The sequence below is a fragment of the Poecilia mexicana genome, unplaced genomic scaffold, assembly GCF_051168715.1.
Source record: "Poecilia mexicana isolate PSO_F unplaced genomic scaffold, ASM5116871v1 scaffold_6, whole genome shotgun sequence".
Classification (NCBI taxonomy): domain Eukaryota; kingdom Metazoa; phylum Chordata; class Actinopteri; order Cyprinodontiformes; family Poeciliidae; genus Poecilia; species Poecilia mexicana.
In genome coordinates, this window is record NW_028263375.1 from 20,106,412 (window position 1) to 20,123,457 (window position 17,046).

At 39.1% G+C, this 17,046-nt stretch overlaps 1 protein-coding gene across 1 annotated transcript in view; it reads left to right on the forward strand.

Moving 5' to 3' along the window:
- The first annotated feature begins 2,705 nt into the window (after positions 1-2,705).
- abtb3b (ankyrin repeat and BTB domain containing 3b) overlaps positions 2,706-17,046 on the forward strand; it is an 83,152-nt gene continuing 68,811 nt past the window's right edge. The window contains exon 1 of the mRNA XM_015000905.2: positions 2,706-4,411. Coding sequence (XP_014856391.2) covers positions 3,559-4,411 — 853 coding nt within the window. The 5' untranslated portion in view covers positions 2,706-3,558. The remainder of the gene's footprint in view (positions 4,412-17,046) is intronic.

The following is a 17,046-nucleotide window of genomic DNA, read 5'->3' on the forward strand; positions in this document are numbered from 1 at the left end:
TGTTTCAAATCCAGTTTCTACTGCAGATATAAATCTGGAGATAAAAATTAGATTTAAGTAAAACAAGAACAGGAGACATGGTTTTGAAAATACTTTTGGTTACTTTCAGAACTGAAACAAACAAAAGATTACATTTGAGAATATATGTGGAAAAGAAATCCATGTTTAAACATGTTTATGCAAAAATCACTGGAGCCACACTTATTGGCACCACTATAAGTGTGGCATATAGTGGTGCACTATAAGCCACACTTATACTATAAGCCACAATTATATCTAAAATTTAAATATAATTTTAGATATATCTAAAACAGATATATATCTATATAACATACATATAAAACATATGTTATATACATATAACATATGTTTATGTTATAAACATATGTCATGCTTAGACATAAAAAAGCTCTGTTTTATGTCTAAAACAGAGCTTTAGTTTTTGGTTTAATTCTCAGAGTGTCTCAGAACTCTGGTCAACTTATTCTTCAGGCTTTCTTTTCCTGAAAAATAACTGTTTCAACACAGAGAAGGCCATTCTTTTTTTTTTTTTTTTTGCCAATGACCAACAGATTGGATGAGAACCCTACAATTTGTCTTTGAGTGTAAGGGAACTAAAACAAATCTCCAGTTAGACATGACCCAGTGAGCAGGTCTGCCAGTCAGCCCTCTCTCATGGCAGAGCAAAAGCGGACAGTTGCTGGTATTCAGTCCATTGCTGAGGTGGATAAGACCAGTGGGTAAGACTGTTTTCTCATGTAAGTATGACCTAATTGCCCAAAATTCGGCCAATTGCCAAAATTAAGAAAATTGGGGCGGGTTTAGGGGGCACCCATGTTACAAGAAAAACAAGTTTTATGCCTTTAGACATCTTGTTCCCTCACTATTTCTGGTCAAGAGGATTGCTTCAGGTCCTCTTCGGGTAGATTTTATTTCTTTCACTAATAAATACGATCAAAATTAACCACACAAACTTAACTCTTACTTGCAGCTTTACAAACTGACACTAGATGGCAATGTGATCAAGAAAATAATGTCAGATGCTTTAAAGCAACATCTTTTTACCTGAACGGTTTGGCTCTTCATTTGCTTCTATAGCTAAAATTAAAATTTTCCTGTAAATTTTAGTAGTACATATACTTGTGTGATTGAAAGAATAATAAGATTGTCTCTGAATGCTTTGCTTGTTAGTGCTTTTTTTCTAGATTTTTTTTTCCACGACTATGGAGTGTCAAGGTAAGTCAGCTAACTTAAATTATAACATTTAAGCAAATGTGTCACTTAGCAAAGGTTCATTAGTAAAGATTTTAATTGAAGATGACTACTTCCACCTCCTATGGTATAAAGATAGCACTCTACTAATAATAAACTCTGATACAAACTAGCCGGCAGAAGAGCAAACCAACATGCCATAAACAATAGCAGCACAATGGTTGGAAACCAGGTCACTGGTTTGTGCCAAAACTGCTTAGTGGTGGGTTTTAATTAGATGAACAATTTTTCTACCAAAGAAGCTTTGTTCTCTCACCTTTTGCTGACCCACCAGAAGTATTTCAGTGTTCTGATTGAGTTTGAAAGATCAACTTTTGGATTTATGGTCACACTTTTACAAAATTTTAATTTCAGAAGGTTTTTAAAGTGGAAAAACTTCTATTTAATTTAGGTTAAATGGAGCACTTCATAATGTTATCTATCAGCGCCTCAGCTTTTTGTCTGCTACGCACTCAAAAATGTTAAAGCTGACGACTTCTTTATAATGAAATAAATCCACAATTTTCACATTTTTGATATTATCATGTGTGGTAATTTCTAATGAGCTACAAAGAGGTAATTTCATCTTACCATATGTAGGTCAGCAAAACCAGCATGAAAGTCATGATTTCACTGTTAGTTGGACACAAATATTCAAGGCTGATGAAACTATAATCAAGTGTGTTTGCCTCCACTTGTTTAAAAGCAGATGTATGGTAGATTCCTCCTTCTCTTTTTACACAAACATGTTTGATGTTGCACACATTAGTAATTGTATGTTGTTGTTTTTTTTTAATTAGCCATTTAGCAGAGGGTTATGCTGATTTTAACAGCTATGAATTAGACATATACACTACTCGCATGCATTTTATGTTGATTTTATGGCACGGATCAATACAAACCAGTGTCCAGGTAAGATGGTAGGTTTTATTTTCCCAAATTTCTTACAAATGAAGGTCTGAAAAGCTGTATATTTGCAATCACTTAATATTTTTACTTTGACTGGGCCAGTCTGACATTTGAATGTCCTTTGGCTATATTCTTTCAGAGCTCTGCTTATTTATAGCTATAGAATTTTCCTATATATATTTTTAAAATTTGTCAGAATGTAAGTTGTTTGGAGGGGAGGGAGGAGGGGGGGGGCAGAACTGTTGTTAGTCACCTCAACACCAGGGATCACTGTTGCTTCAGTCACATAAGCACTCTGCTGTCAAATGCAGAAGCTTTCTACTGCATCTGTAATGCAAACTCACTGCTCAGTGACTACTCACTGAGCAGTCCTTGCGGCTCGTTTACATTATTTCTATGTCATGACCTCAGCATGTTACTCTCTCTGCATTGACGTAGTTCGTTCCTTCATTTCTTCTCTCTCTCTCTTTTTTTTGTTGTTGTTGCCATAATCACTACACAAAACTGAATTACCACACTTGTCTTTCCGAGTATGCCTGCAGATTTCTCATCTGAACTTTGTGTCCTTCCACTGCGGTAAGAAGGCGGTCGGGGTCCATGAAGAAGCTGAAGTCCAAGTTAGACCTTGAGGATCAACCAGAGAACACATGTCCTAGAAAGAATATTGGATCTTTTCGATGAGTTCTCCTTCAGAGAAACGACGATGCATTATGCATGCAATCTATTATTAATGGTACTGAATCATGTTACGATCAGACATGGGCCCATATAGCCTGATACTCTTTCGAACTTGTCCCTTAACCATGAACACATTCAGGCAGCTGCTTTTGAACCAGAGGTTCAGTCATTACGTGGTGCAGTGCATTTGTTTTTCATTTACCTTAGATAAGATCTGCTCATATGTCTCCACTAGTGTTATTATTATTATTGTTATTATTAAGTTTATTTCTTCTTTCCAAAATTATTTAAATTAAAAAGAAAAAAAAATCCTTTAATGATTTACAGTTATCATTTCCGTTATTTTTTTTGGTCATGAGCTACGTTTCTTTTATTGATCCTTTAAAGCAAACCAATTAGAACTCTTTTCTTGTCCCTTCCCAAGAGTCTATTGGTTGAGGGGTACTCTCATTTTCTTCAGGGCCCCGCCTCCATCTGTCAGGCTCTGCGTTGGTACAGCACCGTTGATGCGCTGAAGTAAAATACTGCAATCTAACTTTCTTCTCTTCAGGCTTGGATGGACTTTCCTCAAAAGGAAAAAAAAAAAAAAAAAAGGCAAAAACGAATCAGTGAGCAGAACCCGTGCAAGGCGATTCCAAACTACCATCATTTGAGCATCACCCCCCACTCCCCACTTTTTCCCAAGCTCTTCTTTTTCTACAGTAGCTATGAAGTGCAGTTATGGCAAGGAGTAGCAAGTCAGCAGCGAGGACCCTGGAGGATTTGACGCTAGATTCTGGTTATGGTGGAGCCGCTGACTCCTTCAGATCGTCCAGTGCGTCGCTGTGCTGCTCAGAGGCACATGGGGGGAATTACTGGCATTTAACCGACTCAATGCACAGTCGACACAACAGTCTGGACACTGTTAACACGGTCCTGGTTGAGGACGCCGAGATCCTGGAGTGCAGCGGGCAGTGCGCTAAACTACCCGAGCTTGAGGATGTGCCATGGAGCCTCGGGGAAGTTGCAAGCGCGCTGTGCAAGGACGAGGAGATGAGTCTTCCGACGCCCCCCCAGGACGTCCTGCTCAGGCTCTCGGTGCTGGTCAGCCGCGTCCTGGTCAGGGTGGCCAAGGAGGCGCAGCGCCTGAGCTTGCGCTACGCCAAATGCACTAAATACGAGGTACAAAGTGCCATAAAGATCATCCTGTCATGGAGCGTTTCGATGAGCTGCATCGGCGCGGCCGTCAGTGCCTTGTCCATGTACAACATGAGCACGGACGAGGACAAGTTCAGCCGCGGCAAGTCGGCACGCTGCGGGCTCATCTTCAACGTGGGGAAGTTCTTCAGGTGGATGGTGGACAGCAGGGTCGCGGTCAGGATCCACGAGCACGCGGCCATCTACCTGGCCGCATGCATGGAGAGCCTCTTCCGCGAGGTGTACGCGCGGGTGCTGCGCAGCGCCCTGCTGGAGCGCGACAACGGGATCCCCAAGTTCACGGTGGAGGTCCTGGAGCAGGCCGTCAACGGCGACGCAGAGGTGTGGGGGTCGGTGCAGCCCTGGCAACACCTGATCTGCGGGAAGAATGCGAGTGGTGAGTTATGAAGGCTGGAAGTCGGTGCAACAGGGTGTTACTACTCTTCAGCTCAATGTATAAAATAGCTAATAGATATATTACATATATCTTCACTTGGTGACTATCAAGTGAATAAAGAGAAACTCGCAAATTAACAAGTCCTTTCTCCGAGTGCAGGAGAAGTTTGAGCCTTTTCGTCGTCATGATACTTGATGACGTTTACTCTTAGTGCGTTCAGCTGCAATGCTGCTCAGACTACAGGAATATGCAGGCAGGTAATGAATGACAGAAATGTGAAGGGGGGGGAGAAAGGAGGAGAATTCTTTTCTTATCACCATTGCCTCCTTTTTCTCTCCAGGCACTGCAGAGACAACTGCCTGATATTAATCTTAAATTACATGCAGTTGTTTTCTTAATGTGCATACTGATAAGGATAGAGCCAATACACTCGGGTTCAGTGATTCATTCTCAGAGCTTTTTGTTAAAGGGCCCCTCCCTGCTGGTGTCCATCAGTGACTCCCTGCAGAAGTGGGTTTTTCCTCCCAAGGAGTAGGGGGCGGTTCTCTTTCATTCCTGTAGTCATTTGTACTACAAACAGATCCGCAAAACACTTTACAGATTCTATCCGTTCGCTTCTGTCTTTTACATTTGGAAATGTAAAATTTCATTTAGAGTTTACTGCTGCTTTACCAATCAGAAACTACTCAAACAAACGCCCGTGTAATGATGGATGTTCCTCTTGCAACAGGTTTACATAATGAAAAGCCTTGTGGGACTTGTGTGCTGTCATGCATTATGCAGACTGATGTAAATAAAACTGAGCTACAGAGTGAATGAGAGAGGGATGAGACAAACAGACAGGAAGCTAGAAAGACTGACTGTTTTTATGAATCACTGAGAGGAACCTGTCATTGTGTCGAGAACGGTTTACCTTCACTGTTCCACTGGTTTTATATGTCAGACGTGTTAGACGTTTGTTTCCATTTCTAGCTGCTGAGAGCAGTGCAGAATTGTCTAACTTTCTTTGGACGGCTCAAGTTAAACTTACGCACTGCTCACATACTATGACACATACCAGAAAAATCTAGAGACAAGTGCCATGGAGTTCGACATTAATGCAATATTTGTTGAGTGTGAGCACTGTTTTGCTGACTTGAATGAGTGTTGGACTGTAGTGTAGAACCAAACTCACATTTTGGGTACTTTGCTGAATAAATTGAGGCATTTAAATGGGAAGGTTGTCTGTGCTTTTGAACCAGATTCTTCTATAGCGTTTAATCATTGTTTTGTGTGGAATCCTTGTTGCTCCTTTGGTTGATATGCTCTAATGTCATTTTTGAGAGTTTTCAGTCAAAGGTTCTATAATGGCCAACCCCGCGCTACATGCAGAATAATCAGGTATTAGCAGTTCAGAAAATGTGCTCTCCAATTTGTATTTAGTAGCGAAAATCTCACAAGTTCTACTTCCGAGAAATCAACTGGAGCTTGACCCTTACGTCTGAATTCTTCATGAGTTGCAGACTTGTTAAGTCAGAGATCCCTTATCAACTCAATTCAATATGGCTGAGAGTGGCTTTATTAAACAGTATTTGCACTTCTGATTGTTTGTATCTCATTAAATCAGTTGGACATGTAGAATTGTACAACATCCATCTTGGATGTTGTTTGTTTAACTTGTCCTGCCATTAATAGCCCGGCCACTAAATACAACAGTTAACAAAAATCCCAAGTTTTCTGACTTGCAAATGAAACTCTAGGCACTTCCAGATCCTATTTCCATAAACTATGAACCCCATAAAAGTTATCGATCATTTTGTCATTCACATCATTCAAGTCAATCTTAAGGAATCATGGTCAGTGTTGTTCTCATAGGATGCTGCTAGGAATCAAAGTGGAGAGTTCTAGTCACAAAAGACACTTTAAGGAGATTCCAGTTTATTTCACTTTAGTTGTGGCTACAGTGGCTATCGCTTATTTCAGAACTTGTTCATATATTTTCACATGAAATATATCCCGTACAATTTAACTGCAAAAAAATAAAAAAATTCTTTGAGAAGTTAAAAATGAATGAAAAAGCTCTAACATTATATATAGTAAATGTGCACTGCTTTAAACGCATGCTTCATTTCAGGATATCAATCAAAGGATCTAATTTGGCCTGTTCTTGACATCTCTTCATTATTCCATCCACCGTGAAGAAAAGCAACCCCAGAGCATAATACTGCAACCACCATGTTTCACTGTGAGCATGGTGTTCCAATAGAACAGAATAGAACAGAATAGAACAGAATAGAATAGGAAAATATCTTCTGTTTCACAGTCTTACTTAGTAGCCTGGACATATAGAGAATACAGGAGACTGTTGTCAAATGTAGAAAACAGCCTGTCCTTTTTGAGGAAACAATTTGCAGTTTATACTCACATTTTTGTCAGTTTTACTTCAAAACACTAACAAGAAGTTATTATTTTGTGAGTCTAATAAGGGGTCAAGATTAATCACTTCACTTTAACTTTCTGCAGCAAGTCTTTCAAAACTTTGCACTCCATGAAAACTGCTTCTGGCCATTGTAGACTTTGAATTAAACTGGCACTTGTCACCTGTACTACTTAAATCCTCTATCAGAGGACATTAGACAAGTATTGAATTCAATACAAGTGTTGAAACATTGTTTACATTATAGAGGTCTTAGAAACACGCAAAGCAAAAACGATTAATTTGGTAGCACTGTTAAAGAAAATAAAGAAGATGAAGGAGTGTCTCATCTCATCATTTACATCATGATTTAAGTGCCCTGTTATCTTTGGAGCTCTGAATGTTAAACTTTGAAAAAACGAAATCTTTATAAATGAAAAAAAAATCCCATTTCAGAAGCTTTAGTCTCTGGGTACCTTCTTGTTGTAAGCTTATGCAGGTTACTATTAATGAATAGATATTGCAGGTTAAGATGGATATTATTATTGGATATATTATTTGCCAACATGCTAAAAAATGTAAGATTTATTCTGAGTTATTCAGTAATCTAAAGTGGCCTTTCTGCTTTCATCTTTAGAGATGGGGAAAGCAAAGACTGCCATTTTTTTTTCTGCCAAAACCAAACCAGTAAAGCAGAGGCTGGATTGACCTTAGCAGAGCTTCTGCCCGCCAAATTGAACCCTGCATCGCTCCATTTATTCTATCTGTCTCCCTTTGCCAAGCGGGAGTTACTGAGGTGATTTTTTTGTGTTAGGCAATGGTGCTGGTGACCCAGCTTTGTGAGGAAGCTCTTATGAATATCTTTATTGCATCTCATCCACCAAAGACGATTTCCATTTCTGTGCTGTCACAAATCCAATAAGGTTGTTACCTCGGCGGGTTCCTTCCTGTCTTGTCTTTATCTTAGTAATGAGGTTACACTGGAAAAAAATAAGTACACACCCCGAACAATTTCAAGTATCCCTCAACAAGCAAATGCTTTATCTTCATTGAAAGCCAATTATGTTTTTGTGTTCCTTTATACTTTTTATTGTCTAAACAGATGGCAAAGACAATTTTAGTCCTTTAAGCAACTTTCATAACTTAAATAAATAAATAATTAGCACTTTACCACCAGCATCAGGCATAATATTATGACATGTAAGAGGTTAAGTAAACATTTATTTTCCACCTGGTTGTGATGGAAGCAGGATGAACAGTCAAGTGTAAGCATTTGAACATCAGAGAGGTTAAAATGGTTAACTAGCTGGTTCAGTGCATGATTAGTGCAAATGATAATATTTCCTCCCAAAAGTTCATTTCTAATTTCTTTTTACAAAAACTATTGTTTGCATGCTACACTATAACATCTGAAAACTTTGTAAAGATATTAACTTACACTTAAATTAAATACTGCCCTTTGAACAATTGCCACCAAGTAACTGAAAATCAGTTCTTTTACATTTCATTTATGTTTCTTTTCAGCCACAATCCAGGGTTTTTCAGCGTAAAAGGCCAATTTTGGGTTTGCATCGGTATTTTAATGAAATATATGTATGTCTCTTTTTTGAGAAATCTGAGACAGGCCTTTTTGGTCAGATGTGGTTTTTACATGGGAAGTCCTGGCATGGATTTTGCCTACTCATTCCTGTTGATGAATTATAAACAGTGACATTAACTGAGGAAAAGTGATGCTGCAGTGCTTTAGATGTTACTTTTCAGGTTCATGGCCTGCTTTTTGTTAGACAAAAAGTTACAGTTCAGTGAGTTACAGTGAGTTATAGACAATAATATACCTGCTTGTGGCTACGGATGAACTTCAACCCAATATTGAACATGGGAAAATTATATTTTCACACAAGTTGGCCTTGATTATTTTTTCCTTAGTAAATGAGATCAGCATTTGACAACTGCCTTTTGTATTTTAGATGCAAACTCATTTTAAAATTTGTTTGATTTCTTGACACATTTATGAATGTGACAAAAAGTGAAAACAAATATAATCTTTAACAGATTATGTTTGCAGATAAGCTATGCTGGTTACTTTTTCCGCTGTTTGAAGTAAATTTGAGTTTTACGATTTTTTTTTATTTTACCTTCACACTCATATTGTAAATATAAAAATAGCTTAGTACAACTTTAGGACTGGAGCAGCGAGGGAAAGGTCTACCTCTGCAATATAAATTCCTAATTAGAGAACAGGAGAGAAATGTCATTTATTGTCCCTCTGTGGGCAAATTCATTTTAAATTACAGAAGGAGGCTATTTTATATCAATGCCGAAAACAATGCTTCGGGAATAATTTTTTTCATTGTCAGTTTGCTTAAAAATTTGATTATTCCTTGTAATGTGAAACTATTGGTAAGGCACTGGATGTACAGTACATTATAAAATATGCATGGCTCTTTCTCTTTGCATTTGATCAATTTTAAACACATGCGGAAATGCTTGTTCTTGGTTGTTTTGTGACTTGATATGTCAGACTTTAACACAGAGTCCATAATTACCATGTTCTATAAAGTCTGTTTTCACCTACTGCTGCAGTCACGCTTTGGCACATCCACCATATGGCAGCTCCCCCCCAGCTGCCCTGCTACACACGAACCCAAAACACACATTGCCATATACGCATATATACATCAAGACGTCAGGGGCTCCTCACCATGTCTGACTCAGTGTTGTTTGCAAGTGGGTGTTGGGTTTCCCTGCTTCAGCTGCGAGTTCCTGTCAGAACAGGAAACTGCTCCATATAGTGAACAATTTCTTCTGACTCCTATCAGAACCAGGGCACAGGGATTCTTTAATATTCCTGAAGGCATGTGCATGTCACAGAAAATGAATTTAGCGGAACATTATATCCAGCGCTCAGGGATCTGTGTCACCCCGAGGACAGGTTCTCAATCTCACTCACAGTTGTGACACGACTTTCAAGTTCAGGCAATGCTGACTGGGTTGAAGCTGTTCACTTTTTTTTTACATTTTTTTTTTTTTATTGTTGTACCTTGATGTTAAGTGAATGAGGGTAGATGCTAGTTTTCATAACCAACTGTGTGAGAACAGAACCACCTTCTGTGGTGTTATTTCTTAAGGTTTTATTGTGGACAAAAAATACATATGCCTAAGGTGTATGAGTAGAAAAGTCTTTAAACTATTTGTCTCAAAAATGTTCCATATTCAGAAACCAGTGATGGTGTGCATACTTAGTATGCTTACATTAAATTATGTGGGAAAGGTAACTAAATTATGCATTAATCAAGCTAAGAAATTCTACTGAAATGATAAAGAATTATCTTTAGCAGCAATACCCTGTGAAGTGGTTTTCTCTGTATCCCTCCCACATGTGTGGATGAATTCAGATCCACTTTCACTCCATTTAGGTTTCCTGACATTTCTCTTTAAATTCCACTCTCTTAAGCTCCAACTGCAGCATTTCAATAAGGTGTGGACTTTAACTACAACACTAAAACACCTTGCTTGTTTTCCTTTTCAATATGATGTTGCTATGCTTGGAATAATTGTCCTGTTGATAACCCAACACATGAGCTCCAGTTGTTGGTCAGAAGGCCCCATGTCTGATTAAAGAAGATGTCGGTAAAGCATCTATGTGCTTCGACTCACAGAACAAAGCTATGCACCTTTCGCTGCCAAGCTTGTCAGCTAATATGAGGTTTATTTGTTTGCCAAATGGAGATTTATGTTAAAATAGCCCATGTATTACTGTAAATCTTCAAGTTATTTCACTAAACTTGTCTTTTACCTTCTTGAAGCTTGTCTTATCCTGTACGTTTCTGGAGCTTGTATTGAATTGCTGGTTACTGTCCTACAACTTACCAAGAACATTCTGGAACTTTAGTAAAACATTCTGGTTCATTAGTTAAAGTAACAAAGTACTTTCCAGGAAAATCCCAAGTTCATTTCAGAAGTAACGGGTACTTTCCTGCTACTTATCTTACCGGGCACATTCCTGGTTGTTAGAGGTTACTTTCCAGCACTAGCAAGACATTTTCCTTAAACTACCAAGGAACTTGCTGGTCACTTACCAGGTACTATCTGGGATTTACCAGGATATATTTCAGAATTTACTTTTATGGCTCTTACTAGATATTTTTCTGGCACTTATAAGTTACTTTGCAGAACTTGTCATGAATGTACCTGGTTAGTAACTGTTCATTTCAGGAAGATACACAGTAAGTTATGGGAAAGTACCTGATAAACAGGAAACTAATCAATTAAAGTGACCTCTAAGTTACCCTTAGAGGTTATAGTGTTGTCCTACTGTGGTCAGAGAAAAGACTTTTTCCTGGCAACCATTCCACATAAGTCAGACATATTGTGTTTTAGCTTTAGGTACTAAAAATCCAACCATTTGTCTCTGACATAGGTTTGGTGAAGTTGGCTAAATATCTGAAGTTACTTTTTCTGGTTTAATTTTTTCCTCATGTGGTACCCCCCGCCCCCTTGAAAAGCCCCATATTCCAGCATTTAAATCAATTACACATGTTTTGATTCAATATTTGCATCTTTCACAGTCTCATCTTGCACAACCTGCAAAGTTTATAGAAATGATCCACAGCAACACCTTTCTTCCTTTTGTTTAGTTGCCACGAACCTGTGAACTGTTACACTGCAGAGAGGTAATTTGAGACAATTTGAACAACCGTCTTGCTGCTCGTTGGTATTGTGCTGTGTTCACTCTTGTGCGCTTTTTCTTGCCAGGAACTCACATTCGCTGTCACTAATGTGTGCTCTTTCCAACACAAAGAATGCACCTTCCTGAGGTTAACCCACTCTGGGAAGCAGAAAAGGCAAAGTGGCCACACAAAAATGGCAAATTACTGTGCTGAAGCACATCCTTTGGAAACAATGGGAACATTACAGTTTGAAGTGCGCAACCCAGGTGGGATTTCCTTTTAAAGTCAACATAAAAAATGTGAGAAAAGACAGATTTTAGATAGCATCAGGGCACATGTCGAGGGTATGATGTGTGTGCTTTTAGAATAATTGCACCACACTGTTTGTTCTGTTGTAAGAGCCTTTTTCTGGGGTGATTAAGTGGGGCCCCCGCCTCACATTCACAAGTCTTTTGTTGCTTATCTGTGTGTCAGTGTTGTGCGAGGTGGACGCCTGGTGGACGTGATGTGGTGAAAGCAGGCAGGCAGGAATGACTGCAGTCAGCAGCAGTACCACTCTGTACCAGCGGAGACCGGTCCCCATTATGTCTAGCAGTGAAACATAACATATCTGTACTAAGGGAAACCCTTACACAGCAGCACACAGTCGCACACAGAAACCTGCTGCAAGCACACTCAGACTCACACAGGACCCACGAGGGGATGTGGGATAAATTATGAGTTTCTGAGCGTAATGAGAAATGCTGATGAGACGCAGAGTCTGGTACAACGAGGGAGAACACCAGCCAAGTTTACTCCAGTTGATTAAGGAGCGACAAGTGATAGAATACAGTAAGTCCCGCACCCAGATGGCAATGCCTGCAATAGATTGCACTTCATTTTTCAATTCCGTAACAAAGCCTTATTCTTATGCACTTCAGTTCACTCTTTTTTTATTGTCCCAGATAGGGACATTCTGTGCACAACCGCAGTCAAAGACAGTCAAGGCATAAGTCACACGCGTCAACACGATTATCACACTTAATGATCATCGACATGTCAACAAGGACTAAAACCGATAGCCATTAAAAGTGTGCTAATCTGCTCCTGTAAAACCTTCCCATCGCAGAAGCTTGCTTCATTTCTTTGTGTGTTGGTGTGTGCAGCTGCTGAGCTGCCATTCATTAATTCTTATCCACATGCTGCTCAAATGAGTGCAGCATTTTTGCAGAGCACACACATTCACCAGTCATCGAATCGGAGCTCGTGTTCTTGAAGGAAACGTTGCAGTCCGGCCCAATTATGGTCAATCATGAGGTAAAAAGCTCAGAGTCTTTGTTCTAAGTCGTTTTACTGCTGGAGCTGCCGCAGCTAAGAATAATTTAGGAGCTTTCGCTCATTTTCATGCTTGACCTTTTATACCAAAATTAGATTTTCCCCATAATAGGTCTAACACTGTCAACCCAACGATTGCTTTTAAATTACCATAGATTATGCATTTACCCCAAATGTGGATTTATTTTTATCATAGAATCAACACAATTCCAGCTCTTTTTAGAGTGTTTTATTTTTCCATTCTAGAGAAACTTTGTTGTGTTTTCCTTGAAGCTTACCATTACCTTCTTGTTACTCTGAACGAGCTTTTACTTTGATGAATAACACAGCACTTCTAGACCAGAATAAATGCATAGCCAAAGTCATGAATTGTTCATTATGTTGACTATGGATGGAAAATAGAAGGAAAGAAAGAGGCACAGATGGCAAGGATCAAAACAGGAAAATCCATAAGAGATGCTGTGGGTGACAGATGAGACCCAAACAAGCGGTGTCTATGTCTTTTTATAGCAAGAGAGAAAGTCTGGGCAAACAAGTACCAGCAAGTGGATTAGCTGGGTGAAGCGTCAGTATCACCGCGTTCTTTTGGAGCTCCAAATACCTTTTCTTACATAAAGTGAAATGATCCCTCTTAAATAGCATCCAGTCTGGCCTGGAAATTACAGGGAAGATTGTGGCAAACAAGTTTTAGACTTGCTTTTTTTCATGCAAGTTAAATGAAATTCTGAGAAAATATCTTATGTGCTTAGGGAAGCTGTGTGATGGTATGCATCAAGACACATATTCATTTGTCGGAGCTTTTATACCTGCGATGGACTGGTGACCCGTCCAGGTTGTACCCCGCCTCTCGCCCGCTGACAGCTGGAGATGGGCACCAGCACCCTTCTCGACCCCAACGGGAAGAGGGTGTAAGAAAATGGATGGATGGAGCTTTAATACATGCAAAACCACAAATATTTGCAGACGCAGACAAACCTGCTGGCAGATCTGGTAAAGATTGCCGTTTCATATCATACTAGATATCACAGAAGTGCTTGCTCTGTTATATTCACAGTTTGGCTAACGCTTATCAAGCTAAGAGAACCCTTCATCTGAAAATGTCAAACTAATTCCTTTAAGGATTATTCATTATATTCCTTCTATAAACCCTTAGGTGTCGTCATCATGATCAGAGGATTACTCAAGGTGAAGAAGGTTTCCTACTATTTGCCTCCCTGAGCTGCCAATGTCAAGCCTTCTGCAGGTTTCACTAATCCTTGGCTTCAGTACGCTTAGCAGTGTGGGTGCAAACTTATGTGGGATTTCTGGAGTTGCCATGAACAGATGAACTATATTATATATGAGGAACGCAGAACTATTTATAGCTTAATAAACGCTGGACAGATATTATTGTTCCTGTGGCAGATAGAAACACATTTCCTCTCAATTTGTTTTTTTTTTTTTTGTTTTTTTATATTTTTTTTATGAATCACACACACTATATACCCTCTGTTTTCACTGGAGGACAGAATTATCCTTTGCCATTACAGATCCTTTTTTCTGCCGCTCTCTGCTTTGGACCTGAATAAACGTGGAACCTTAAAGTCTAAGAAACTGCCACATATGATTTTATCCACTCTCCATCGGCCTGCCTCATCTGGAGCGCTTACAAATCAGGAACTATCTTAGCAGGAAAAACCCCAGTTCTGTCCGAGTGTGTTTCACTCACTTTGCATGTGAATGAGGCAGTGGGACAGTAACAAAAAAAAAAGGAGTCCCACTGTATTAGCAAAATTGTACCAACCTCCACATATATCGGCTCCTCTGATAAGGATATATATAGAAAAAAAAAACTTTAAACAAATTGCTCTTTCACTGAGATAGCATAATCCCATAAAGAAAAACAGCATTTATTACAAGTATGTCTACAATGGATTGCTTACAAAGATATTAAATAAATAATGCAATTCAGATAAATATAGTTCTTAGTGCCTTTAGGATGGGGTCTGTATCTTGCATGGGACCGGAAACATTACAGCTTCTAATTTGCTCCTCCACATGTATGTGATGGCTGTGAATAACTGTGCACTTTACCAAAAACATCCAGAGTACATATCTTCTGTGACAGCAGTGGCTTTGCCATTTGAAGTGGGTTTCTTAGACACCAAAGACAAACCTTTTGAAGTTTAAAGGAATAGTTTGGATTTTTTTTATATATTTTTTTGAAGCGGATAATTACGACTGGTGGATTCTGAAGTAACCATTTTAGCATCTTGATTTTTGATGAAACAGAAATTGTCTAAATGACCATTAAAGTCTGTGGTAATTGGTTGGCAGCATAAATTTAGCATCAGCTTGAGTCATTGTCATATTTTCAATTTTCTCTCCACTTTATTTGAGTGGTTTGTCTGGATTCAACAAAAAATATTTATTTATTTTTTTTAAACCAATTGTTTTTTTTTGTGAACCATGACCTACCGTGCTCTTTGGTATAAACAACCAATAGTGATTACATGGTTTAATGAATCGTATAGTACTGATTACATGAGCTGCTTTAACATGTTTTAGATTGGATATGAAAATGTTGTGCATGAAAACACCAAACTTTAGTCTTGACATCATTTTTTTTCCTTCACTTTCAGTCACAATTAAACGACTCTGCTGAGTTTCTGATAGAACGACACAAACTTTAAAATCAACAGTTGTGAGAGCCTGCTGTAGGTTGCTTGATGACATTTTAGGGTTTGTGGAAAGATTTTTTTTTTTTTTTTGCTTGCTTGGATTGTCTGATCTGTGCATGTTGTGAGTTGTTTTTGAAACTATTTTCCATACAAGTGGCTGATTTGCAGTCATTTGAGACCGTTCTAAATGCTACATTCTTCTTCCTCGACGCATCAGACAGCGCTTTTCGTCTCATAATGTCTTTCCATCTCACTTCAACAGTCAGAAGCCCTCCAAACTAAATGTCTGAGTTTGAAAAAGGTTAAAGATCCAAAGAATACTGAGTGCTTTAATGTTTCAATCAAGTGGACCTGAGGTGATTGTTTTGTGTGACTTTAGCACTTTTAAACAGGAGTGAATATGGAAGTGTCCTAAATTTACTGCTTTATGTTATGTTTGATGTTTTTTTTTGTTGCTTTTTTCCTGCACATGAAAACTAAATTAGCATAAAGACATGCTCAGAACAGGGCTTTATTGGTTCTTAAGCAAGTGTTAAATCTGCTGATGCAGTACCAATTCTGTTCCACTGGACCAGTATCCCATTACCACCCATGAGAGCTCAGACCACTGACCTTCAGACTATGTTTGTGTCACTGCTTGCAGCACACTCTACACTCCGCTCTACATGTTTGAGTTAAGTGAATGCGCAATTTCCTTTCTATTTTTTAAGAACACAATCAGCTCCGATGCGCTGCCTGAGAGATTCAGGAGAACGACTTTTTGTGCCTTCTTGCCGTTGTTCTGTCACTTCTCCTTTGTCTCATTTCTGCTCCCAATTTCTCCCTCCCTCTGCCTTCCTTCTTCAATTTCTCGCTCTTGTTTTGGTCCAGCTTTTCTATTCACTCCACATATTCACAGTCAGCCAACAGCATGACGAGGAGTAAATGCAGAGGTGAGGTAACCTTGTCCCATCCTACGTGTCTTGCGGGGATCTAATCGTTCTGTCAATCTGAGTTTTGAAAGTGGAGGAGCCTTGACTGCGTTACAGGCTGCAGAGACAGACAATATCTGCGCGTCTGAGCCATGGCAAATCTCCTTCAGATCAAACTACGCTCTGCAACTGTAGTTTACAGTGCAGAGTGGGCAGAGCTGTGCACATGATGTCCATACCTAAAGTGCTAAAAACAAATGATCGCTGGACATTTTCCCAATTTCTGACTCCTTCTTCTTCTAGGTTTTCTCCACCCCCATCTGAACTAGGGACATATGGTACAGATTACCAGAGGAGAAGGTAAATGTCTATTTTGTTCGTGACTTTATCCCAGTTGGAACATTTTTGCAGATTCGGCTTTTGTACCAATTATGGCTGCAGCAGGATGCAGATGTGACTACTGAGTCTTGCTTGATTACCTTTATGAAAAACAGCTGCATTTTGCAGTTCACAGTTTGCACAAACTTTACTTGTTCCAATCCCAACAACATAATGTCATGAAATGAGCTGGGATTGGTAAACATTTGTGGACCCAGTTCTCAGCTAATCAAATATTAATGCATTATAAAGTTGCTGCAGGGCAAAAAGACGTATGACTCCGAGAGATAACTCTTTTGAAACTATT